The sequence below is a fragment of the Trichomycterus rosablanca genome, chromosome 22 (genome assembly GCF_030014385.1).
Source record: "Trichomycterus rosablanca isolate fTriRos1 chromosome 22, fTriRos1.hap1, whole genome shotgun sequence".
Taxonomy (NCBI): Eukaryota; Metazoa; Chordata; class Actinopteri; order Siluriformes; family Trichomycteridae; genus Trichomycterus; species Trichomycterus rosablanca.
This window is the reverse complement of record NC_086009.1, coordinates 4,387,980-4,413,908: the sequence shown is the minus strand read 5'-3', so window position 1 is coordinate 4,413,908 and position 25,929 is coordinate 4,387,980. Positions and strand designations below refer to the sequence as shown.

General features: G+C 39.4%; 2 protein-coding genes across 2 annotated transcripts; both read left to right on the top strand.

Annotated features, from left to right (window-relative positions):
- The first annotated feature begins 506 nt into the window (after positions 1-506).
- Positions 507-11,723, top strand: rab5c (RAB5C, member RAS oncogene family). The gene is made up of 6 exons (XM_063018551.1): positions 507-592; positions 6,935-7,264; positions 9,122-9,273; positions 9,794-9,916; positions 10,015-10,108; positions 10,325-11,723. The coding sequence occupies exons 2-6, from the start codon at positions 7,093-7,095 to the stop codon at positions 10,471-10,473; spliced, it is 690 nt and encodes a 229-aa protein (XP_062874621.1). The 5' UTR covers positions 507-592; positions 6,935-7,092; the 3' UTR covers positions 10,474-11,723.
- A 1,407-nt stretch (positions 11,724-13,130) lies between these two features.
- On the top strand, positions 13,131-24,985 carry kat2a (K(lysine) acetyltransferase 2A). Its single transcript, XM_063018943.1, has 18 exons — positions 13,131-13,425; positions 14,655-14,778; positions 15,138-15,283; positions 16,016-16,105; positions 16,209-16,390; positions 17,528-17,719; positions 17,840-17,946; positions 18,542-18,631; positions 18,731-18,867; positions 19,219-19,427; positions 19,590-19,716; positions 19,804-19,914; positions 20,368-20,511; positions 20,768-20,882; positions 20,978-21,014; positions 21,256-21,319; positions 21,469-21,553; positions 22,444-24,985. Exons 1-18 carry the CDS (start codon positions 13,231-13,233, stop codon positions 22,635-22,637), a joined length of 2,349 nt encoding a protein of 782 aa, XP_062875013.1. The 5' UTR covers positions 13,131-13,230; the 3' UTR covers positions 22,638-24,985.
- The last annotated feature ends 944 nt before the right edge of the window (positions 24,986-25,929 follow it).

Genomic DNA, 25,929 nt, shown 5'->3' with positions numbered 1-25,929 from the left:
GAGTAGAGAGGGTTAAGGGCCTTGCTCAAGGGCCCAACAGTGGCTGCATGGCAGAGCTGGAATTCGAACTCTTGTCCTTTCAGTTGATAATCCAAAGCCCTACCCAATAGGCTACCACGGTCCCAGCACAACCTTCAGTAGAATAGGGTGATTATAATAATAATAATAATTATTATTATTATTATTATTGTTGTTGATGATGATGATGATGATCTGAGCACCATGTACATGAGCCTAGTCAAGTCCCTCCCATAAGAAAAACCCTAATAAAGAGCAGACTGTGGTGCTCCACTGCTCCCTCTACATACTACATATTACCAGTACTAACTGTATGTAATAGTACACAGTATGGTTATGTAGTATACACTTTATAGTGTACGTGTTCCATTAAGAACACAGCCGCCTGTCTTCATTCCACTCTGTAGGGCTCTGTGGGGTTTGGAACGAGGCCGGTCCCTCCATCAGGAAATAGGAGGATCGGGCAGGACTCTCTCAGGCGGAAGAGAAGAGGCTGGGGTTGCTCGGCTGGAGAAGAGACATTTGGGGCGGAGGAGGAAAATTCCGCTCTATATACTAAGAAACATATATTCAGGTAATGTGAATATTAGATTTAAACTGATTTTGTGATTTGCTTGTTAAGCGTTTGTATGGCAGCGGTCAGACCAGTTACATTATTAAACAGCCTGCCGTTGTCGCAATGATAGCTATGTCATCCAGCTAGCATACATGCTAACCTGTTACGTCGCTGGCTATTTTAGCCGCCTTGCTAATTACCTTAGCTTAGCGGCTAGAAATGTTACAGTTGTGGACGCTGCTACAGTTGTTGATTGTAGGATTGGTTAATAGTGGTAACAGCTATTGTAGTAATATTCTAGACGCATTTATATAATGTAGTTTGTCGTAAATTACATTAGCAGGTAGGTAAACGCTACTGCTAAAGCTGCGTATCAAACTGTGTCCTGCGTACTTAATAGTACGTGTTAATAGTAAAAACCGTTGGAGTCTGTACTATACTTGCGTACTATTTAGTGCGTATTGTGCCGGTTTATACTCAGCCAATGTCAATATACACATAATGCAACATAAGGTGTTTAATGTCACTGATACTTTCAACTTGGATTGCATATTAAAAGAAAACTCCCTAGTAGAGAACAGTGGTAGTTACGTTGTTGGGTACTGGGTTTGTAATTAAACCCCAACACCGCCAAGTTGCCATTGTTGGGCCCATGAATAAGGCCCCCAACCCTCAATTGCTTGCTTGCATTGTTAGTTGCTTTGTGTATAAGCTGGTAAGTCTGGTAAGTGCAGTCGTAGGATCATTGTGTCGATCGATTGTTTGTTTATTAGGATTTTAACGTCATGTTTTTACACTTTAGTTACATTCATGACAGGAACGGTGGTTACTCATTACACTAGATTCATCAATACACAAGGTTATATCGAACACAGTCATGGACAATTTAGTATCTCCAATTTACCTCACTTGCACGTCTTTGGACTGTGGGAGGAAACCCACGCGGACACGGGGAGAACATGCAAACTCCACACAGAAAGGACCCGGACCGCCCCACCTGGGGATCGAACCCAGGACCTTCTTGCTGTGAGGCGACAGTGCTACCCATCGAGCCACCGTGCCGCCCGTCGATCAATTGTAAATCGGTTTCTTTTTCTGAGGAGCCGTAATCAAGTACAGTGTCTCATTTACTTCTCTAATTATGTAAGAGAACAAGTACATTAATTTACTTATTGCTTGATATTGATACTGCTTGATGCAGTATGTGGCCTGGCCAAAACTCTTATTTCAAATAGCATGACCTCTGTGTCATCTTTTCAGCTATAACATCACCCACTCTTCTGAGAAGATTTGTACGGCTGGGCACCGATGTTGGTCAAGAAATCCTCAATGTGTAATTTTATTTAAGAACTGTTCAGTGCAGCTTAGGTCATTATAGGACCTGTTATTATAGTCCTTGCTTTGTACACAGGAGTATAGTCATGCTAAAACAGGAAAGGGTATTTCCCAAACTGTTGTTGCAAAGTAGAAAGCATATTATTTCCTTTATCTAATGTATTACACCTATTATCAGTTGTTGTGGCTTAAACACATGAATTCAGTCATTAGAAGGGGTGTCCCAATATTTCTGTCCATATAGTGTACATCCTCTGTACCTCAAATCCTCAAATCTGTACTGCTACTTGTGAGCTTATTAGTACAGCTTTTTGTCTGATACCAGAGTATTGCAGTGACTGTATTTACCCCTAATGCGTATACATTTACATTTTCAGCATTTAGCAGACGCTTTTATCCAAAGCGACTTACACAATGAGCAACTGAGGGTTAAGGGCCTTGCTCAGGGACCCAACAGTGGTGGCGGGGCTTGAACCGGCAACCTTCTGTTTACTAGTCCAGTACCTTAACCACTGAGCTATCACTGGCCCATATAACATTCACATAAAAAAAGAGTGAGAGAAAAAATGTAAAGAATGTCTCGAGTAGGTCTGGGTGGAAATGGCCTGAATAAAGCATTGTTCTGGTCCTTCATGTGTTCAGGATGTCCAACAGAGAAAACATTTATAATGGTATATCTATAAAGAAAATATGATTTTAATTTTTAATGTTCTTGGATTTTCAATGTAAGTTTGCTTTATGATTTTTTTTATGTCAGCTCCAGGTTCAGAACTCAGCTCATTGTAGCGTAGCACACAGACAGCTGGGTGAACCTTGTGTCACCGTATGACTTAGTGGCATGATTGAGTTTCTGTTTCTACTCGGCGGTGTTTAAATCAAGCTGACACAGCTTACTGATGAAGTTTGTCTTTAAATGTATTTGTGGTTAGGCTTAGTGTTTGTTATTGCTAATGGTTGTGTGATAGCTTGCTTCATGAGACCGTACAGGGGCAGAAAGTAATCTTAAGATGCTGTTTTAACACGGTAAGGTTTTTATACAAGGCTGTTTTTCTTTTTTCTTTTTTTTTCTTTTATAATTATTAAGAATGATTTACAATTTTATTAAACAACAAAGACGTTATCACATTCATAATACTAATAAACAGTTCGATTCCCAATATTGGACAATATTCTACCTAAAAGATCACATGACCAGTAGAAACATTCTCACTAATGCTAAGCTTAAGTTCAAAAGTCAGTATGTAACACAGCATTGTCCTTATCGTGTTATACAACACCTGGATGGACTTTTGTTCTCTAGTGTGCTGTAACAAATACAACAAATCTTCAGTTTTATATTCTTAAAAGTAGTCTTGGTTTAGAAGCTAACTCGTAGTGTGTTTTGAATTTCCTTTTTGGTCCCCGAGTTTGACGTGTAATAAATTGCCTACGTTTCTAGGCCCTCTTCCAGTAAACTGTGTGAAAGTTGTGGGATGATTGTTGGTGGCCCTAAATCCTGTTTGGGGTTTTAAATTCTGTTTGCACACAAACTCAGGAAGACGCACCGTCACCACCACTTAACCTCACCACAGTTGTTATTTGGAAGAAAATGACTGACTTACTTGAAGATAAACTTAAAGAGTGAGCAGGCCTGACATTTCCTCATTCTGAACCGCATCGCTCTTTTAGTTGACCTGTCTTAATGCTGTATGATGTCAAAACTTTGGATTAAAAATGTATTGCAAAGGGACCAGAGGACCATCCAGGAACCTGTCAGCCTTAATTACTTCTGATTTTAAGATAGAAGTCGTTGACTCGCTCGCTAATTGGCTGAAGCTGCTGCCGCCTGTCACACATGCAAGCCTCACACAGCAATTTACAGAGTTTCACATGTTCACATATGAACGGCTGGACTGTGTGATCACATCAAAAACACATACGGTAGTTTTTGTGGAATAAACATTTTTTTTTAAATCTAAATTTTGCTGGCTGCATCGTCTCACTTAACAGTACTTAATGTTTTATTATTGATGTGATTTATAAGACATCTATAGGAGCAAGTGAATTTCTGGTTGCATCCCAAACCACATCCTATCTGCTACATACTGTTAGACTATTATTTTAGATACCCACCTTTAAGCCACAATCCCCAGCAGGTTTATCAAGGCCGAACTTGTTAGATTCAAGTCTTTTTTGGTCAAATTATGACTCACAACTGCAGATTTACAAAAAATAAATGTATAAAATGTTAGGTATTTTGAATGGGTTTTGACAGGGAAATAGTTCTAGCCATCCCACACAGCACAAACACCTCCCCTCAGTACGTTTATCATATCACAAAAATGACTGATTAACTTTTATGAGCCATTGCTTAGTAATAGGTAGAGTGTGAACTGGTTAATATGCTTCTCATAATCATGCACTGACTTGCTATCTTTCAGTCATGTCAGTACCACCTGAAACAGATTTGAAGCAGAAAATGTGCCTGGGTGTGTTGGTAGACGCGTTATCTGTCCGTCGGCATTGCAGAACGCTCATGTAAACTTTGATAGGCTAACGGTTTTCTCCCAGTCCTGCACCAGAGCACACTCATACACACACTAAAAACTAGCACAGGAAGCTGGGTTAATTTTCCAACAAAGCAAATCCTCAATGTGTAATTTTATTTAAGAACTGTTCAGTGCAGCTTAGGTCATTATAGGACCTGTTATTATAGTCCTTGCTTTGTACACAGGAGTATAGTCATGCTAAAACAGGAAAGGGTATTTCCCAAACTGTTGTTGCAAAGTAGAAAGCATATTATTTCCTTTATCTAATGTATTACACCTATTATCAGTTGATGTGGCTTAAACACATGAATTCAGTCATTAGAAGGGGTGTCCCAATATTTCTGTCCATATAGTGTACATCCTCTGTACCTCAAATCTGTACTGCTACTTGTGAGCTTATTAGTACAGCTTTTTGTCTGATACCAGAGTATTGCAGTGACTGTATTTACCCCTAATGCGTATAAATTTACATTTTCAGCATTTAGCAGACGCTTTTATCCAAAGCGACTTACACAATGAGCAACTGAGGGTTAATTTCCAACAAAGCATTTCCTGTCTTGTGCTCTAATGCTACTCTTCCTCTCTCACGAAGTGAAAGGTGAGCTCGTACATTTTAGCTGTCTCACAACGTGTAACCTATTATGACCAGCACTTTTATTTATGAAAAGGTTTTTGCCTCTGCTGGTGACCTGTCCATGTGTATTCCTGCCTTGCATTTAAGTTTCTGGCTTGGCTTTGGACATACTGCGACTGATCAGAATGCAGTTCAGTTTAATTCTGTGTATGTATTATTTGTGTCCTATTGATTCAAATGATCCTCCAGGCCACCCAAGGAGGATGGAGGTCCCTGCTAAGTCTGGTTCCTCTTAAGGTTTCTTCCTGTATTTTTAAGGGAGTTTTTCTCTGTCACCCTTGGCTTGCTCAGCAGGGTTTTTGGTCTGTTGGTCCTGGATTCTGTCAAATTGCTTTGTGAGAATGTCCATTGTAGAAAGCGCTATATAAATAAATTTGACTTGACTTGACATGCAATGTAATGTTTATATTTCATTTAACATTCATCAAATTTCTTCAAATCTCCTTTTTGTCTTGATTTGTATTTACTTGTCTGGTTTTTATTTACTCACTTCTGAGAAGGATTTAGAGCAGGTAGCAGGACAAGGGCCACAGAGCTTATCTGCGTAAACGCTTCACATTAGCTTTCTGTTTGACTTAAATGAGGAACAGTTTGCCACTGACTAACCAGAATAATTAGCCATGACCTGTTTCTCTAGTCTGTTGTAAATACGCTGTGGTTTGGTAGGAAACTCACTGTTTGGCTGCCTGTGGTAATCTTAACTGAGACTGGACACTTTTGGTTTTGTCAACATTTTCTTTAAAGGAAATAAAAACATTAAATGGTTTAGTTAAAGGTGCTGGAATGATAGCTGGAACATTTCCTTATGATAGTAAGGTGATCATAGACAGTGAAGAAATAATTTATGGCATGTGATGAGTATTTTTAATATAATTGACTAAATAATATTAATAATATGTCATAAAGCATGTTAATTTGATATTTGTACACAATCTCCTGAAAATAAAAATGATTGTATCTTTCCATGCACAGTTGAAAAAGCTAAAATGGAAGGTGCTCGGGTGGCTCAGTGGTAAATTAAACTAGCCCACTACCATTGGGATCCAGGCAGGGTTGAAACTCTAGCAGTCCCATTGGCCAGTAGGGCATAAACATACGGACATAGAGACATAATTGGCTTCAGTACCATTAGTAAAAAAAAAAAAAAAAGAATCGCTGTCCTGCCTGGAATGTGTTACTGCATTGTATCTGGTGATTCCAGACCCAGACCCACTGTGACCCTGACCAGAATAAAGCATATAATAATAAAACACTTAAACATTTCTAGGTTGTTTATGTGATCAAGAAAACGGCTTTATAATTGTTAAAACACTCACTTTGCTTATAAAAATGAACTTGAATGATTTGTGCAGCCACTAAAGTAGGTTTGTGCCCTGAAAACTTGTGCAGACGTGCCGGAAAACTTGTTCATTCAAGTAGACAGAGTAATTCAAACAAAATGTAGAGAAATAAGGTCGGTGACATGTTTAATTAAGTTACCAGTCTATAAATGTTATTCTTTATTATTTAAGTATTTCAATTTTGGGTTTGTCATGATGGTGTGTTGAAACAAGATTAACAGCTTGTGTGTCATCAGAGTTCAAGAAACTGACAAAGACAAACAAAAAGCTGGTAATTTTGATCAGATTTATTTTTCTATCCCATAATAATTAATATATTTAAGTATTGATAAAAGGTCCTCTAAATTACTTTTTATCTGAATTTCTCCCATGTCATTTTCCCATGTTTGGTTCCCACACAATCAGTTATGACAACAAATGTTACACCAGTAATTCTAGAATCTGATCAGAAGTCCTATAATGTAAAACAGTTTGTTGAAATGTATTGACTGACTTTTTTTCCCCCCTCTTTTTTCACTTTTAGTTTTGCTTCTCCAGTAGTGGCCATCTCTCCGTCCACCTCCTCTTCAGCTGGTCTCGGTCCTGGTGTCCTTCACTCGATTCCTCATCCTCTTTCCTTGCTGAGCCCCTGAGTTCTTGGTCCCGGGTTTAGCTCAGCCTGCCCTCTCCTCTTGTGTAGGCATGGCAGGGCGAGGACCGGCGCGGACCAACGGCACTGCCGCCGCCGCCACCACCAATAAAATCTGCCAGTTTAAGCTGGTTTTGTTAGGAGAGTCCGCTGTGGGCAAGTCCAGCCTGGTGCTGCGCTTTGTCAAGGGCCAGTTCCATGAGTACCAGGAGAGCACCATCGGAGGTAAGGTCTGTGTGTGTGAATGTGTATCAACGCCAAATATGTGTGGCTTGTCCAGTGATGCACAAAATAATAATCATAATGAGAATATTTGTATTACTTATGTTGGAAATCAGTTCCCTGCATTTTTATATGTATTTCAGTGATCTAGTAATAGGAAACATCTTACATGAGTCAGTCAGTAGTTTGATTTCATTTATTTTTATTTATTTATATAAGTGCAACTTCCAGTGACTAGGCTGCTCAGCCGCCCCTCCAGACACAGCCAAACAGTCTGTGTAGATGCCCGGCCTGCTGATAGCATCACTGATTAAGTCTGATTGAGTCTTTTTAAATATATTATGTGTGTTTTGCTGTTTGGTTATGTTACTAGTTTGTTACTAGTCATTCTTTTATCATTCCATTCTGTGCCAGTCATATTTACACTTGTGTTAAAATCACTTTTTTAAAAATCTGAATTGTAAAAGCATTTGTGCAGTTATTTTTCATGTTGACGTGTGACATTTTTGGCCCCTCTGTATTTCTGTTTCTAATGAATCCAGGTACAACAGTTTAAACATTTATGTTACTTATTTACTTGCTAACTTTTATTTTAGAGGATGCACACAAATGACACATGGTGCTAACAGCAAGTGAAATCATGTCCCTACTCACTGAATAAAAAACTGAATGTGACCTGTGATGTCATAAGAAGATGAGCAGGCATTTTCCAGGCAGCAGAGCAGACAGGAAGTAGTTTCTCATCGTGCACTTTTCTAGTTAAGGAAGCAGGCTGACAATGGGGTTTCCTGAAGTTTCAGTACGCGCATGCACACCTTCACCTTTCTCTTGATTGAAACCGTTGTTCTGCTTTTCAGTGACTCATTTAAGACACAATGTTGAATGTTAAATCTAAGAGTTCTTCGAGGTCCTTCAGTACATGACCAGTCTGTAAATCTCTGACACGTGTCAGATGAGTGCTTCTATTGAGTCAGATTGATATCTAGAGGAAGACATTCCTACAGACAGGATACCAAATGCTTACATCAGCCAGAGAATACGGAAGGGGTCAGCATTTTGTTTTTCCTCTCCATGGACTTTATTTTCTCTTAATTTTTTTTTTTCTGCCAGCCGGTAGGTCAGAGGTTGCAAACTGCGTGTGTTCGTTAAAGGTATGTAAGCTGGTCATGTGAGCGACCTGCTGATTCTACAGAAGTCGGGAATTTAGCGGACTACAAAAATGCAGGCTTCTTTCCTGCTCTTTGAGCTGCTATAGAGAAATAATTCTTAGTTAATCATTTGTGTACCGTGTAGAAACAGTCCTCATTTAAGAGAAATAAAAAGATGATTACTGTAGTCTGGACTTTAGGCAAAAACTATGAATGGGCACCTTTAAAGCTTAATTCAAATAATATAAAAATACAACAACATATTTATAAAATACAAATTAATCAAACAAAGCTGGCTGAAGTCTAACTACTACTAATTTACTAGCAGTCATTTGCGACAAAAACAACAAACTTTCAACTTAGAGACCTTAAACCTCACAATTCCTCAGAAAGCCTGTATGAGTCTCTGTTAAGCTACACTTATTAAGCTCTTTGACTAAATGGTAACCATGTCGCTTAATGTTTGTTAAATAATGTGTAGGCCGGTTGAATAACGCATTAATTCGCAGACAAGAAACTGCAATAGTGTGTGTGTTTATCATTTTGGATGAACTGTAAAAACATGTTCATGTAAAAACAGAGAGAGAATGAATGAGAGAGAGAGAGAGAGCTGGCAGTGTAATACTAAAAACGGTTGAATAATTTACACCACCACCCCACCCATCATACTGACCCATTTAATTTCTCTGTTTCCTGTCTTGTCTTTCTGCAGCTGCATTCCTCACACAGACAGTCTGTTTGGATGATACAACAGTAAAGTTTGAGATTTGGGATACAGCCGGTCAAGAGAGATACCACAGCTTGGCCCCGATGTATTACAGAGGAGCGCAGGCTGCCATCGTTGTCTATGACATTACTAACACAGTAAGTGCAAATAACACATCTGCACAGACACAAGTACAGCAGCACACAGACGTACCCAGACCTACAGTTAGAACTGTACAAACAACTGTAGTGACTCTACATTCAGTTTTGGTCATGAACACAAACATGCGGGGGCTGAAATCTGATCTACTGGTTTATTTATAAGGATTTTACAAAAAAATGTTTCTTCATTTAGAATTTAAAATGGCAGCACAGTGGCTCGGTGGGTAGCACTGTTGCCTCACAGCAAGAAGGTCCTGGGTTTGATTCCCAGATGGAGCGGTCCTGGTCCTTTCTGTGTGGAGTTTGGATTTTTCTTCCCGTGTCATGCTGATTAAACCATAAAAGATTTAATGTGTAGTGTATCGCCCTAACAAATTTGGTCTTAAATTACAGGTAAAGTGGCATGAATAATAATGTCTGAATGTCTGAAACTGTACAGGACAACTGCACATGTCCTGATTAATTATGCCGAAATAATTGCTTAACATTTAGGCAAGTAATTGTTATTAAATTGCAGGACACTTTTACCCGAGCAAAGAATTGGGTAAAGGAGCTCCAGAGACAGGCCAGCCCCAACATCGTCATTGCCCTGTCTGGAAACAAGGCCGACCTTGCCAACAAGAGAGCTGTTGATTTTCAGGTATGTGAGTGTGTTTATTTTTTACTGTAAATAAAAAATAACTGCATAAGGCTTAAATTGCTTTAAATTCTTCATTGTGTTTCCATACATGACCTTAGGAAGCACAGGCTTATGCTGATGACAACAGTCTACTGTTCATGGAGACATCCGCCAAGACTGCCATGAATGTCAACGAGATCTTCATGGCTATCGGTAAGCAGCAGCTGTCACTAAGCAAACCCAAGACATACATGCAGTGCTGTGAAAAAGTGTTTCCTCCCTTCCCAATTTCCTCTATTTTTGCAAATATAACATAAGTAAACCCAAAATCCTTTTGTACTCAGGAGTTTTTCAGATACACCTGACATGTCTCTCTTTTTTCCATACTGTTGCTGCAGCCATAATAAAATCTGTTGTTATTTTTTGTAGCTAAGAAGCTCCCGAAGAACGAGCCACAGGGTGGGGCAGGGCCCGGCGGTCGTGCCCGGGGTGGGGTCGACCTGCAGGAGGCAGCACCTCAGGGCAGATCTGATCCGTGCTGCATTGGTGGGAAACAGACACCTTATCAAACCAACTAACAGTCTGACAATTATGTCTATTCACAGCCCAACCGGGAAATCTAATCAGTTAGACTGTGATATCCATCAGCAGCTCAACAGATTCTACTTTTGAGCTGACCAAAGGGGCCATTCTCAGCCACGTGTAAATATTATGACCAATTTATCTCTCCAACTAATAGGCAGACCCACAAACTCCTCTGTAACAGCTGCGTTTTAAAAACTTTCCACTGGCTTCTGTGTACAAGCTAAAGTCGATTCCACCCAATGAAAGCAAACAGACATGGATTTAGGGAACAGGGAAGACGATGATCAATTCTGTTGCACTTATTGGAGCTGTGAGGATCTGTTCTTATCTGTATTCACAAAATAAATCAAAAGTGGTGCTGTAAGGGAAAACAGGCGACCTTTTACATGATCATATTATTTTCTCCACTGCGATCAGCTCTGATCTTTAAACATACATTGTCTTTTTGTCTTTGGATGCAGCACCTAACTAGTATTGATTCTTAATCTTCTGCTCTTCTGATTTACTTTTTGAAAATGTTTTTGCTCTGTTTTCCCTTCATGCACAGCAATTCTGTAGATTCTGTATTATTCTTGGTTGTAACTATAGATATTATTGTAATTAATTATGATTACCACTACTCAAGAACTATTGTATGACTATGTTAATAGATTAGCCCCCCAACATTTACATGTATAATATCATATTGTAAATGATAATGCATAACCGGACTGAGTAACAACAGTGTCTTTTAGCATTAATGAAATTTATGGAATCATTTAGTCCGAGTGTTAAAACATGAGTAACGCAAAACAAGTTTTGCTTCTTCTGACCAAAATCATCTTGTGTATTAAAAAAAATAACTGTTTCTGTATTTGTACTTTGTATTTTCTTCCATTTTTCTGCAAAAGTATATTCAATATCAATCATTAGCCATTATTAATACAATACCTTCCCAAAACCAATCATCTATTCTTCTTCATTTTTTGTTTCTCTGAGTGCACTGACTGTCTCTGATGTATTTTTCATTCTTTCCGTCTCCCCTTCCACCCCTCCAACAACTAGTGGTTATTTTACCTTATTTTTCTTAATTATCTCTCTTCGACAAACAATGTGAATTAGCACAACAGATCAAAACAGCTGCCCAGACCCGGTTTGGAAGGGTTGGGCAAATGTTTTGTGGTCTTCCATCTATGGGAGACACAAAAAACTGCAAAAAGAAATCTTGTACTTGTAATTTTAAAAATAAACAAAGGGGAAGGTACTTTATGGCTCTTGTTCTTTCTTTAATGTAATACATGAATCATGCTTTGTGATGAAATACAAACAGTTGTACTGATGTTTGTAAGGAATACAATGATTAATCATATTCACAATTCAGGCTAAGAAGGGTGTAAACCTTGTCTTTTCAAAAAGCCTTGTTTATATTAATCATACTCTAATTCTGTGTGTTTTACTTTAAGACAAATTACATATACACTGTTCATCCACATAAATATAGTACAAAGAGTGTCCTAAAACTCACCACCATTGCATTTTCTGACGTATCAGTATCATTGAAAATGTGACCAGGACCTTTATAATTGCTACCTTGCAAAAAAAAAAAAAAGTACTAACCTGGATGCTCCACAACTCTTAATAAATGTTTTGTAATGAAAAAGGCAATATAGTAAACACTAATACCAAAACCTTATACACTTATGCACTTAACACTAAGCATCATGGTTTTGGGGCTTTTACTGCCTCTGATTCTGGAAAGTTTGCATTCATATATTGAAAAATCATTTTTATTAATATTACAGGAGATATTATTAGTAATCATCCTCTCACTAATGCTGGTCCCTGCTCCTGATTGGGGCTGACGAAGCTGCTCCACGCCTCTTCCGACATGTGCACAGCAACCGACCGTCTTTATCGCGTAATACGGAGGATCACACACTCTGCCGCACTCCTTCCCATCTCCATGCAGGCGCCACCAACCAGCCAGCAGAGGGCGTAATTGCACTAGTTTGAGAGCGAGTCCCCTCCGGCTTTAAGTCCCGACCCCTATCTGAACAACAGGCCAATCGTTGTTCATGTAGCCACTCAGCCCAAGCCGGCAAGGCAGAGCCGAGATTGGATACCATATATCCGAGATCTCAGCTCTGGTGAACAGTGAGCGTTTTACTGCTGCGCCACCTGAGCGGCCCAAACTTAAATTTTAAGTATGCATGCTTAAATTGTAAGTATACTTAAAATGCATACTTAAAATTTAAGTATACTTCAAATGCATACTTCAAATGCATACTTAAAATTTAAGTATGCACACTTAAAATTTAAGTATACTTCAAATGCATACTTAAAATTTAAGTATGCACACTTAAAATTTAAGTATACTTAAAATGCATACTTAAAATGCATACTTAAAATTTAAGTATGCACACTTAATGTGGGTATACTTAAAATGCATACTTAAAATTCAAGTATGCACACTTGAAATTTAAGTGTACTTAAAATGCATACTTAAAATTCAAGTACACTTAAAATACATACTTAATACATTTATTGTTTGTTTCAAATATATTCAGATGATTATTGTGATTTTGTACCTTGACACCTTGGACTACATTACCCATGAGCGGCCAGTTCTGGGCATGCGCAGTGATTGGTTTTGTGTTGTGAAGGCAGGAGAGAGCGAGGCCTGGATGTAAGTGCAGATCCAGCTCACGGTTATACTGAAGCGAGCGGCTGGAAAGGCGAAAAGGAGAAGCGGCTGGAAACACGGCGCTGGTATGGCGGACACAGCGGCGCAGGGCTCCTCACAGTCCCGCTTACAGCAGCAAGGCCAGAGCGGGGGCTCCGGGAGCAGCGACCCGGCCCGGCCCGGTCTGAGCCAGCAGCAGTGGGCCAGTCAGAAAAAAGCCCAAGTCCGCGCTTTTCCTCGGGCTAAGAAGCTGGAGAAACTCGGGGTGTTCTCGGCTTGTAAGGTAGCCGCAAAGCTAACGATACTCATTAGCTTCATAGCTAGCGTTAGCTCATATTAGCTACCTCACTGTATTAAAAACAATGAGCTTAATAGGAGCTGATTAGCGTCAATTATCCAGCCCAGTCTGTCTCTAAACCGCATACTACTGAACTAAATAGTGTTTCAGCTTAGTGTCCTAACACTGATTAATGAACTGCTTTAACATATTATTTAGTAATGTAGGATGCGACTGGGATGGAGCCTCAGTCTGGTTCATATTTAACCTCTCAGTGTCAGATCTGCTTTGTACATAAGAATCACATCGTCATGGGCTTAGGGGCCACCACCCAAAAAATAAACCCCTACTTTTGCCTTTTCTTCGTCCATGTGATAAGCATATACTTAATTCACGTTTTAAGCTGCCTGTTTATAAGCAGAGGCTTCTTTATTGAGTGGTAGCCTAAGCCCATGTCAATGTAATGTAGTGTAACGCTTGCTTGGCTGTGGACAGTGTCATCAATGTTTTAGCATTTGTGGTAGACCCATACAAGAGCCTACTGGGTTCCATGGGTGCAGTGAAACTACCTCTTTTTTATTTGAACACTAAGAAGTCACCCGCAGTAATCAATAATAAATAACTAAAAAGCTGTACCACAAAGTGAAACTGAAATGCCACTTTAGAAAAGGGTTGTTAAACACTGTCAAGACCTCATGGTCCAGGAGGGTGTGTGTGCATACATGATAGGCTTTTTTGAAAGACCAAACAAAATCTCTTCATTGGAAAAAATACAGTTACATTTGGAAGAGTTAAAGGTAGAAGAGGGCATCATGCAACAAGATTGTTGGATACAAGTAGAGAAATGATGAATACACCATTAATAAGCCTGAAGACACAAACAGAAGACAGCATGTTCTGAAGAAACATTATTCTGTACTTACACCAGTAATAATAAGAAGAAAATGAATGTCATGTGGATATGTGACCGTGCCTCCCATTCAAAAAACATGAGCTTAATTGTTTAGTTGTGTGTGCCCAGCTGTATGTTTTTGGGTAGAGTATCAGACTTGTTGGTCCAGCCCATCACACAGATTCTTTATTGGACTGAGATATGATTAATTTCGGGGATAGGGTAACACCTTGAACTCCTTAATGTGTTTCTCAAACAGTTACTAATAATGTTGTTTCCTGGCCATCCACCTAATAGAGCTCACATATGGAACTGTATAATTGTGATTTACTCTTATCTGCAGGCCAATGATTCCTGTAAGTGTAATGGCTGGAAGAACCCTCATCCTCCAACAGCCACCAGGATGGAGGTTCAGCAGCAGGCTGCTGACTTGAGTGAGGCTTGCCGGAGCTGTAGCCACGCCCTTGGTATGGTTAATTACTGAAACCTTTTATGCTTTCAAATTGTCAATCCAAAGGAACCAGGACACAGTAATTTCTCTTGCCTGCTATTTTTTGTATCTTACCAAGCAATAAAAAGGTTACGGCAATAACTGTTATAATAAAAGGCATGACGTTAATAAGCTTTAGGAGAATTTGTAATATACATTTTCGTGCATAATCTTTGACTGTGCATTTTTGAACTATGAAGTAGTCAGATATACTGTTTTACAGGGTTTATTGTCCCACCCCTATTTCTGTGGATGTAAACTTAAATAATGTCTGTGTCCATTTAAAATAGTGCTTTAGTTCTTTAGGTGTTTCTGTCTGTCTGTCTGTCTGTATAGCGGAGCACGTGTCTCACCTGGAGAATGTCTCAGAAGAAGAGATAAATAGGTTGCTGGGGATGGTGGTGGATGTTGAAAACCTGTTTATGTCCGTGCATAAGGAGGAGGACACAGACACCAAGCAGGTCTACTTCTACCTGTTTAAGGTAAATACAATACTGGATTCTACATACAAAGCAGAGATTTGATGCTGGTCTTAAGGCATAGAGAGTTTAGTGAAGCTGCTTGATTTTTTGGGGGGGACTAAGGACACTTTCTGTTGTTCTATATTGTGCTTTATGATACTGTACATGTTGTCAATGGTAGTCTAGCTCTTGCTTTCTCTCACTATAAAGCCACACAGTCATAACAATGCAATATGTGTCTTGGCATTGTTTTTTTTAAATAAGCAGGGATGTACCTAATGAAAGACATCATCCAGCTGGCAGCATATGTTGCTTTAAAGTGTGTATTCACCCACGCCATTAGCACTAGGATGAAAAATTTAAATGGTAATTTTCCTCTTCTGATCTGAGATTAAACTAAAAGATTAAAAGATGGACCACAGCAGATGTTTCCACTTTAGTCATATCCGATGAGGATGCTGTTGATATATGGCTTCTGCTTTGACTAGCAGTCTCACTTTGCGTTTGTTGGTGCAGCGATGAATGTTTTCAAAAGTACCCGTGAATACCCTCAAAATACAGTTTACAAATCATGCTTTTCTGTTTTATTTGCATTTGAATTGTTTTCCCATTTCCTGCCTTAACAAATAGAGAAATGTAACATGTATGTAGTTGTTTCACTCTGGGGAAAAAAGCAACTAGACTAATATTTGAGTGTAGCTTAAATATAATTAATTGTGTCTCATAATTAATTTATTTTTGTTTCTCTTCTAGCTGTTACGGAAGTGTATTCTGCAGATGGGCAAACCAGTAGTTGAGGGCTCACTAGGAAGCCCACCCTTCGAGAAACCCAACATAGAACAGGTAAACCGTGCATATACAAGTCAGACTAACAAATGAGCGAATTTTGACAGTTTTGTGACATTACCCCCTCTCCATAATCCGCTCTCCTTTTTCTCTTCTTTAGGGAGTGTTAAATTTTGTGCAGTACAAGTTTAGTCATTTGGCTCCCAAAGAGAGGCAGACCATGTATGAACTGAGTAAGATGTTCCTGCTCTGTCTGAACTACTGGAAGCTGGAGACGCCATCTCAGTTCCGCCAGCGTGCCCAGAAAGAGGACGCTTCCGCCTACAAAGTAGACTATACCAGGTGTGTCTGGCTGTTTCATTGTGCCTTTGTTAGTGTGGGTGTGTATGAATCAGCTCTTTTTGTATTCTTCCAATTGTTTAAGTTCTTAGATTATTTTAGTCATTCTTGGTGGGAACTGTTTTATAATGCCTATAATGTATGTAGTTTTTTTCTGCAATCTGGTTAGCATACCTGGTTTGGTATACACAGTTTACACCAAATGCCCTCTAGGTTCGGCACTAAGACTGTACTGACTAGTGTACCTCCCAGTGGCTAGACTGTTAGGCCATACCCCTCCATCAGATACAGCCAATCATGAGATTTCAACCCCGGATCCCATCAATACTGGGCCTGCATATTTTACCACAGCGCCACCTGAGCACCATTTGCCTGATGTTTTCTGTAAATAAACTCAGCATTAAATTTAATCTTAGTAACAATCATTAATAACAGTTTAGGTTAATGCCTAGTGCAGCCCTTTTTTGAGCTGCCTGAGCTTTCATTTAATTAGTGACTGGACTCCCCGGATGGCCATGACAAGCACTTATGTAGTGGTTCTGAGCAATCTGTCATGTAGCACCACCCAGTGCTGAGTTGCAGGGTCAGCGAGCAAGAAAATCAACATCAACGACCATCTAATGCATGACACCCCCTAAACAGACTTTTTTTTTTATTTGTGTAGCGTGCACCACTTTGCACATTTTAGTGTACAAGGAAGAAAATGTGATGGAAAGATGAAGGTCACTGTGGGTCCAGCTTCCCTGGAATCTCTGGGTTCAGTACAGTTACACACCCAGAAAAGGATGAAAATTCATTGTGCGGCCATGGCTGCTTACTTCCCCAAATCCTTGCTTAGACAAAATTGGGGTGTACTCCTGTCCTGCCTCCTGCGTTTTCAAGAAAATCAGACTGACAAACACCACAAACCTGACCAGGATAAAGTGGTTGATAAAAATGGATTTATTTTGTTCACGGTGCACTGTGTACCAGGCTGCTTTTTGATTGAAGGGGACCTCACTTGACATTTTTGCTTAAATACAGTAGAAGGGATATTTATTTACATATTAATGTAGGTATTTATGTACATATTTTCCTTATGTAAAGAAAGTGTGATAACTTTCTGTCGATCTTAACGTTTGTGGTCTGTGTTTTGTTTAGGTGGCTGTGCTATTGTCATGTACCGCAGAGCAATGACAGTTTGCCGCGCTACGAGACGTGTCAGGTGTTTGGCCGCAGTCTGCTCAAGTCCATCTTCACGGTGACGCGCCGCCAGCTTCTAGAGAAGTTCAGAGTGGAGAAAGACAAACTTCCCCCAGAGAAACGCACCCTTATTCTGACTCACTTTCCCAAGTATGAAACACACACACACACACCTACACGCACACCTACACATAGATCTGACAAACTACACATTATTTCAGCAATTATTTTGGAGCTCATAGCTTGTCATGTTATGTTTGTATGTGCTAGGTTCCTTTCCATGCTGGAAGAAGAGATCTATGGTGAAAACTCTCCCATATGGGATGCTGACTTCACTATGCCTGCAAATGAGGGAGCACAGCTGGGGCCCCAGGCAGGTCTGTATGAGTAGACAAACATAATACACATCACAAAATAATATAAACACAATCGAACGAAAGATCATTGCTCATAATGAGGTGTTCTGGCAAGAATCTCTCATGTGTATTCATAGTAAAGTGTGACTTCTCTGTGCCTTTATTAATAGGGCTGGTTTTACCACACTGCAGTCATGTGATTAGCTTTTACAAGAAGCAAAATAACAAACCCCTGCTCAACCACAAGGTCTAGATAAGTCTGATAATCAGATCAGTGAGAGAAAGTGTTTATCCATCAGTTTCTGTGCTTTAATACAAGTGTCTGCCATCTAAGTTTAAATGTAAACATTGATTTTTGGTTTGAAAACATTTGGATCAGTACTTTTCTTTCTTGTCATGCACTGTTTAATCAACAGTAAGTGCAGCAGATGAAATTTTAGAATACAGTAGGATTTTGCTGCCAAAGGAAACCAATTTTTCTTTTACATATCTCCCAAAAAAAACTCAGAGTCTATAGACAACATTTTCTTCTGTGATGAATGCTTTACTGGAGCAATGGCTTGTGTTACCTGTCCTGCTTATAGCCCTGTAATTAAGTGTATGGTATTTCTTGCAGTGCTGAGTCCAGTGGCGGTGACGGGTTCTCCTCTGCGTAAAGGCTCTGCTGGTCCTGCTGTAGACACGTCCATCTCTGAGCCAGTCATAGGTACTTGTTGGTACAAACCAATAAATTATTTTAAAAAACATAAATGCAATGGCTGTTTTATTACATTTTTTTTTATCTTTCTTTATCTTTTTATTTCAGGAGAGAAACGGAAGCTACCAGAGGCACTGACATTAGAGGATGCTAAGAGGATCAGGGTGATGGGCGATATCCCGATGGAGCTGGTCAACGAGGTCATGATGACCATTACAGACCCTGCTGCCATGTTGGGTCCAGAGGTTAGTAGCCCATAATTTGCCAGTCTAGCTCTCAGAAATTGTCTGTCAAGGGAAATTCACTGTACATTTTAGCAGTACTAAAATTAAACAGTAATTATTTCTTTAATTTGATGTTATACATACTCCACAAGGGGGCGATATTAACCACCATACTGTTTTAGTGAATCATTGTGGCAATAACAACAGGAACAAATGGAACAGCAATTGTAGAACATTGCTATATATTTTCATATATATTATATGTGTCATAATATTTTCATACCTGTATTAAGAGCTTGGTCAGCTAAGTGCAGATTTACAACTACCACACTGTCAAAGATAAAGAATGATGATATTTTTGTTTTTCCTTAGACAAGTCTCCTCTCGGCAAACGCAGCACGGGACGAGACGGCACGTCTGGAGGAGAGAAGGGGCATCATTGAGTTCCACGTGATTGGAAACTCTCTCTCTCAGAAGTCCAACAAAAAGATCCTTATGTGGCTGGTGGGCCTGCAGAACGTCTTCTCTCACCAGCTGCCCCGAATGCCTAAAGAGTACATCACACGCCTCGTCTTTGACCCGTAAGTCCTTTGATCTGTTTTAATTTCAACAAAGCATACCAGTGCATGACCGAGGCTTATGTCTTACAAATGCAGTTTAACACCTAAAATTGTCCTTCATGTATACTAACCTTTCCAAACATGGGTTACCGATGAATTCGATTTATTTATGTTTGGGCACAGGAAGCACAAGACGCTGGCTCTGATTAAAGACGGCCGTGTGATTGGGGGAGTCTGCTTCAGAATGTTTCCCACTCAGGGGTTCACTGAAATTGTTTTCTGTGCTGTAACTTCGAACGAGCAGGTCAAGGTACGCAAAACTGCACCCAGTCAATCTAAATGAATTTCTAACATGCTGTTGAAATCTAACGTGTGTTCTGTGTGTGTGTTTGTTTAGGGTTATGGTACACACCTGATGAATCACTTGAAGGAGTATCACATAAAGCACGGCATTCTTTACTTCCTCACTTACGCTGATGAGTATGCCATTGGCTATTTCAAAAAACAGGTACTACCTGCATTATGTTTCTTTCTCCTGCCCCTTTTTCATGGACATGGGGTTGGTGCTGCATCAGTAACGGAGGATTTAACTTTTTTTGGATTGTATTAGCCAGGGAATTCCGGCATCCAATGTTTTCTGGTAGAACTGGGCCCACTATGACCAGTATAACGATACTGGTGAAAACGAAATGAAAAACTATTAATCAGAAGAATGAGAGCCATATAACAATCAACCTGCCACTGTCTGGGTCTTCACTGAGGCCCTTAATTTCTTAGTTGTTTGGATTATACCCTGTTATTAGTAGTTTGCATAAATGTCAATGCAAATTTACACTGTGATGCAAACCATCCCATCCATGATTTCATGCCAGTAAATTCAGTGCTGGAACTAAACTGACTTTGCCGACAAAGGATTAGTTATTTTAAAGTTTATTTCCTTTTCCCCCCTCTTTGACTTAAGGGATTTTCCAAAGACATCAAAGTGCCAAAAAGTCGTTACCTGGGCTACATCAAGGACTATGAAGGTGCAACGTTGATGGAATGTGAGCTCAATCCCAAAATCCCCTACACAGAGCTGTCACACATTATCAAGAGACAAAAAGAGGTAAGTCACCCGAATCACCCTGCCCCCTGATAATACAAGCTACAGCTGTATTGGAATCATTCAGTTCACCTTCTCACTTGTGATTACATCATGTAACTCTCAAAATATTCAAACTATGAGAATGTCTCCTACAGTTAACATCCACTTTATCAATGTACTGCCCTTAACTAGGAACAGGCTGTGTTCCCCAAAGAAACAATATTTCTGGGACCAGCAGTTCTGTTCATGTGTTGAACACCATGTTTGTTTCCTGCAGATCATAAAGAAGCTGATTGAGCGGAAACAGAATCAGATCAGGAAGGTGTACCCTGGACTCACCTGCTTTAAAGAGGGAGTCCGGCAGATCCCTGTGGAGAGCATTCCAGGCATTAGTAAGTGTGTGTGTCCGTGCATTAGTTTGTGTGTGTGTGTGATGCCACACTTTTTTTTAAGGCTCTCTATATTTTTTCTCTTTCTTATCAATTAGGAGAAACTGGTTGGAAACCCAGTGCCAAAGAAAAAAAGTAAGTACCATCTCATACCCATTTTTGGATAGCACAGTTCACACCCGGCGCAGGGGTTGGCGAAGTTATATGATGACACATAAGGGAAAGAAGCTAAATAATGTACTTTTTACCTGTTTTAAAAAGTCTAAAATATTCTAAGCTGTTTTTACTTTTTACATCTTTATGTCTTTGCCTATGATCAGAATTGTGGTTGTTCCTGCTTGTTATACTGACTTCCCGGTGATGTTTTATTTTGCAGTAAAGAGCTGAAGGATCCGGACCTTCTGTATAATATACTGAAGAACCTTCTGGCCCAGATTAAAGTAAGAGATATTATTAATATATATATTTAAAAAACAAATATATATATATTGTATGACCATTTCACTGACCAGTAACAGCCATTTCAGTTACACTAGAAACATAATTTACATTTTCAGAACTAATGTGTGTTTTTGTGTGAATTTTCCAGACGCATCCAGATGCTTGGCCCTTCATGGAGCCAGTGAAAAAATCAGAGGCTCCAGATTACTATGAGATCATCAGATTCCCTATCGGTCAGTGTGGCTACTTCTCAACGATACAGCATAATGGTTACAGTTAGAAAGCAGAGATAATTTTAAGCACACAGTATGGCCAAAATTATGTTCACCTCTGACTTTGTGCCTATTGGACATCCCAGTCCAAAACCATAGGCATTAATATGGTGTTGCCCCATATTAATCCATATCTTGTGTCTGTGGGGAGTTTTTGTACTAATATTTGGCAAGAAACCATCCTAAAGGTGTTTAGTCGGGGGTTAGTGTGTAACTCCGCTCTGTACCACGCAACCTCCGAGCCACTAGTCTCGCTCGACTTGAGCCTCCACCCAGGACTAAAGGAAGACAAGCATCAAGGCAGCATCAAGGCTCTTCTCTGTTCTAGCACCCAAGTGGTGGAACGAACTTCCTCTGTCTGTCCGAACATCTGAGTCTCTTGCTGTCTTTAAAAAAACGATTAAAAACTCACCTTTATACTAAACACTTAAGCTGACCTATACCTATTTACTAACATTTTCCATGTTCCAAAAAAACAAAACAAAAAAACAACTTTGGTTCTAACAGGTTTCAGCAGATTCGTGTTCCTTGACTGTTGTTTACTAAAACTTGAGAAATTAAATGTTTACTATGGAAGCACTTCTGTAAGTCGCTCTGGATAAGAGCGTCTGCTAAATGCTGAAAATGAAAATGTTAGGACAAAGGTGTGTGCAAACCACCTTTGGCTTTCTGCTTGCTATTGGCACAAAAATATCTATTTGGGGTTATACACCTGTTTGCAGTGCGTGTGTCTGACACTCTTGAGCTCAGTAAATAGAATGGGTGTAAACTGTTCACATATGTGGTATATAACTATAACTCTTAGATGATTCGGATCACTGGTGTAACCTGGTCTCTGATGTCTCTCTCAGACCTGAAGACCATGACGGAGCGGCTGAAGAACCGCTACTATGTAACCAAGAAGCTGTTCATCGCTGACCTGCAGAGAGTCATCACTAACTGCAGAGAGTACAACCCACCCGACAGCGAGTACTGCAAGTGTGCCAACACACTCGAAAAGTTCTTCTACTTCAAACTTAAAGAGAGCGGCCTCATAGAGAAGTGATGACACTTAAAGGGGCAGGACACATCAGATGAGGGCATGATATATCAGATATACATGATTATATAGCTGTTTTGAAAAGCATCATAAATCAGTGTAAAAGGGGTAGAGGGCCCAGTTTTGGTGACTATTTGGTTGCTTATAGGTGCAGATAAGAGTGTTTGACATTATTCACTTGTTTTGCCCTGTGAACCTGGTATACAAGGTTAACGTCATTAATACAGATTAGTGCTCATTTGTAGTGACCGTCCGTTCCATACTGGTGATGAATCCACAACCACATTGGTGACTTTTATTTAACTGAGTTAAAGTTACAAGATTTTCCTTTATATTTCTTGCATCTAAAGCTGATTAGATTGATCAGTCTGTGTGCTGATTATTTTCACCCTGCGGTTATGTCTCAAATTGAGTTTTCCAGTGCAGACCCAATACCTTCACTAATATTATGCAGTCAGGAGCAGGAGGGTTATCATATTGTTAAGGACATGTTGAGTATCGTGTATGCTACGTTTCATATAGTATTATACATTGGGACTTTTGTTGGCTTCTCTTGTTCAAGTAGAAATCAGTAAGTCAACCTCAGAAGATATCAGTCGGAGGGGAAAAAGATCGGCAGGTTTTGTTTTATTTAGCTGAAGCTCAATAAAAGAGCTATAACGAGGTCAACTGCATGTTAACCTGTGAATTTACTTTAGGGGATTTAATTACCTTTTCTTTTTCCTCCTGTTTTCTGGTAATTTTTTTTAAATGCTCTTTTTCCTGCTTTCTGTTTGCATAATGGATCTGATCGGTCATTATCAAGCCCTCAATAAGCTTAAGTATCTTAGGGCAGTGTGCCTTTAGGACTAAAACTTGATAACCTGCTCTGATTTAACCTGACGAGTTTGATCAATATGTTCAGAATGAATTCCTGCCTTCTACTGGATATCTGTGTGGGTTCTGACCTAAAGCGATACTAAATATGAACGTGAACATGTGCAGTGTATTTTTATAAATCATTGTGGTCATATTGTGGTTTACAGTCCTGTTGGTACTGGTAGAAAAACTGATTATCAGGATACATGTGAAGTGTCATGAGAATTTATTATACTATTCAGTACCGTTGTCGTATTGCCCACCACTGGTGTGAACATAGCATAGCAGAACTTTCTAAACCTGAGCGTGGCTTTACTTTACCACTGAACATTGACTGGTTACGTCTGAGGATGAAAAGATGCTTCATTCCACTGCTGACAGGTTGTTGGCACCTTCACGGTGGATTGTGAATAATAGAGATCAGTGTCACATATGGAGAATCACACACTGATTTCTGTGTAAACCCACTTTCTGCAGGTGAAAAGAAATGGTTAGCTACTGCACACATATGGGAGGGGTCATGTGTTAGGTACAGCCATTCTCGGTCAGGGTCCAGGTCTGCAGCAGTAGAGGAGAGATACAACAGTGTGACTGGATACGACTAGAGTGCAAAAAAAAGAGTACATGCATAAATACAATAATTAAAAAAAATGAATTCAATCCTCATGGGGCTGCTCACTTGTGAAGTCAAGTCAGGTGCAGTTCAACATGTCTTTCAGTTCTATGAAATGCAAAATGTTAATGTGCTAACTTAGATGTCACTAAACACAAACTGGAGCACTAGATTGCATATAATCTATTAATGCATGATACACAGCTGACAATGGGGCACTAGGACCTCCAGTGGCTATTCATTCTTTGTAAACGTCTTCATCCCGTTACCACTGGGAGTCATGGGGAGCACTTTTTTATTATTTTTATTTTCAAAAGGGACAGTTTTTCATATGTGCCATTCCAGCAGTTATTATGTATTAAAATTATGACAGCTTAGTTCTGCAGGTCGTGTAGCTGGGATGCACTGATTTCACAAATCCTTTAGTATTGATTTCCTTGCTGTAACAAAAGAGTCTCTGAGAGCTTGTGTTGGATAGTATTGTGCTTTTTAATCATACATGTAACAAACATTTGCTGCAAAAAATACATTGTCAAACTAGAGGCGTCCCAGGAGATCAGTAGTGTCTGTACTAAAACAAGCCCCTGAACTCATTGTGAATTATAACTGAATATCATGATGCTGTTCTGATTCTGCTCCAGGAAAACACGTAAACAGCAATTTTACCCGAAATGGGTAAATATATCATTCCAAAATGATATTAAAATCATGTAAAGCTTAAAAAACAATCTAAGCTTTAAAATTGTTTTAAAAAAAAAAGTGTGTCTCTTCTGTTCTGGGAAAAAAGGACCCACCACCATGACCTGTTACACATTTCATTATTGTATTTAGTTTTTTTTTTTTCTCAGATTATCCTGTTATTTTCTATGTGATAGCTGGGGAAGGGAGGGGGGGGGGGGGTAACCTGGACTCGGTATCTGCTGTAATCTAAATATCTGGTTAAGTGTTTGTGAATGGTTATTACACAAATGATACAGTTTTATACCCGTCTGTGCCTGATTACACTGATTGCATGATCTCCACAACTTTACATTTAGTGAGGAATTTCATGACGTTAATCGATGTTAATCGCTGTTCAGTTTCTAGTTCGGCATCTTTTCACTCTGGGTTATTCTTTTGTGTTCATACATACTTGAATTGTAAGTTGTTTTAATGTGCTGCAGTGTTCATATCAGGCTGTACAATTTTTTTTTTACAAAAAAAACACACACAAAGATGATGATGTCCATGGCTTTAGTTCCATATTTTGCATTTCTTTGTACTGTAATTCTGTTTATTAAAAATAAACTTTTTTATATGATTGTCTTTTATTATCTCTTCTTTCTTGCCACACCTCTACGTGTATAGCTTTCTATTCATATAAGGTGGTTTCTGTTTTTGTAAATGAAAACAAATGATCTGGTGTGAATTTGGAAAGCAAGGTGTGTCCATTACAGAGGTAAACATCAGTCACAATCTAAATTTGAGGAAATACCTTTGGTTTTCATTTCCAGACTGCACTTGCCTTTCTTAATGGGGCTCCTCAAGGGTTTTTCCTTCTTTTGTATGTCTGGCAATGCCTCTGCTGCTCTAGACAATTCACCACTGCGTATTATGCAGTTCCAGTTCTTGTTTTGTTTAAGGTTTCTGATCTGGTTTGCTTAATCAGGCTATTTTAAAGGATCCCCACTGTTTCTGATATTCATGCTTTTTTTAGTGTAGCAACCTTTCTGCTAAACACACTGTGACAGTTTGGATTCTTTGGAACTAATCATTTACAATATTGCTGTGGCATGAAACTTAAAGGCAAACACTTGTCCATGAGGTTACATTTACATTGTAGGCATT

Excerpts from the sequence above, each read along its gene's own strand:
- kat2a (XM_063018943.1), top strand. The coding sequence starts at position 13,231 with ATGGCGGACACAGCGGCGCAGGGCTCCTCACAGTCCCGCTTACAGCAG. Across the intron at positions 17,720-17,839 it reads ATTCTGACTCACTTTCCCAA|GTTCCTTTCCATGCTGGAAG; the intron begins GTATGAAACACA and ends TGTATGTGCTAG. Across the intron at positions 21,554-22,443 it reads GATCATCAGATTCCCTATCG|ACCTGAAGACCATGACGGAG; the intron begins GTCAGTGTGGCT and ends TGTCTCTCTCAG.
- rab5c (XM_063018551.1), top strand. The coding sequence starts at position 7,093 with ATGGCAGGGCGAGGACCGGCGCGGACCAACGGCACTGCCGCCGCCGCC. Across the intron at positions 7,265-9,121 it reads CCAGGAGAGCACCATCGGAG|CTGCATTCCTCACACAGACA; the intron begins GTAAGGTCTGTG and ends GTCTTTCTGCAG. Across the intron at positions 10,109-10,324 it reads CGAGATCTTCATGGCTATCG|CTAAGAAGCTCCCGAAGAAC; the intron begins GTAAGCAGCAGC and ends TATTTTTTGTAG.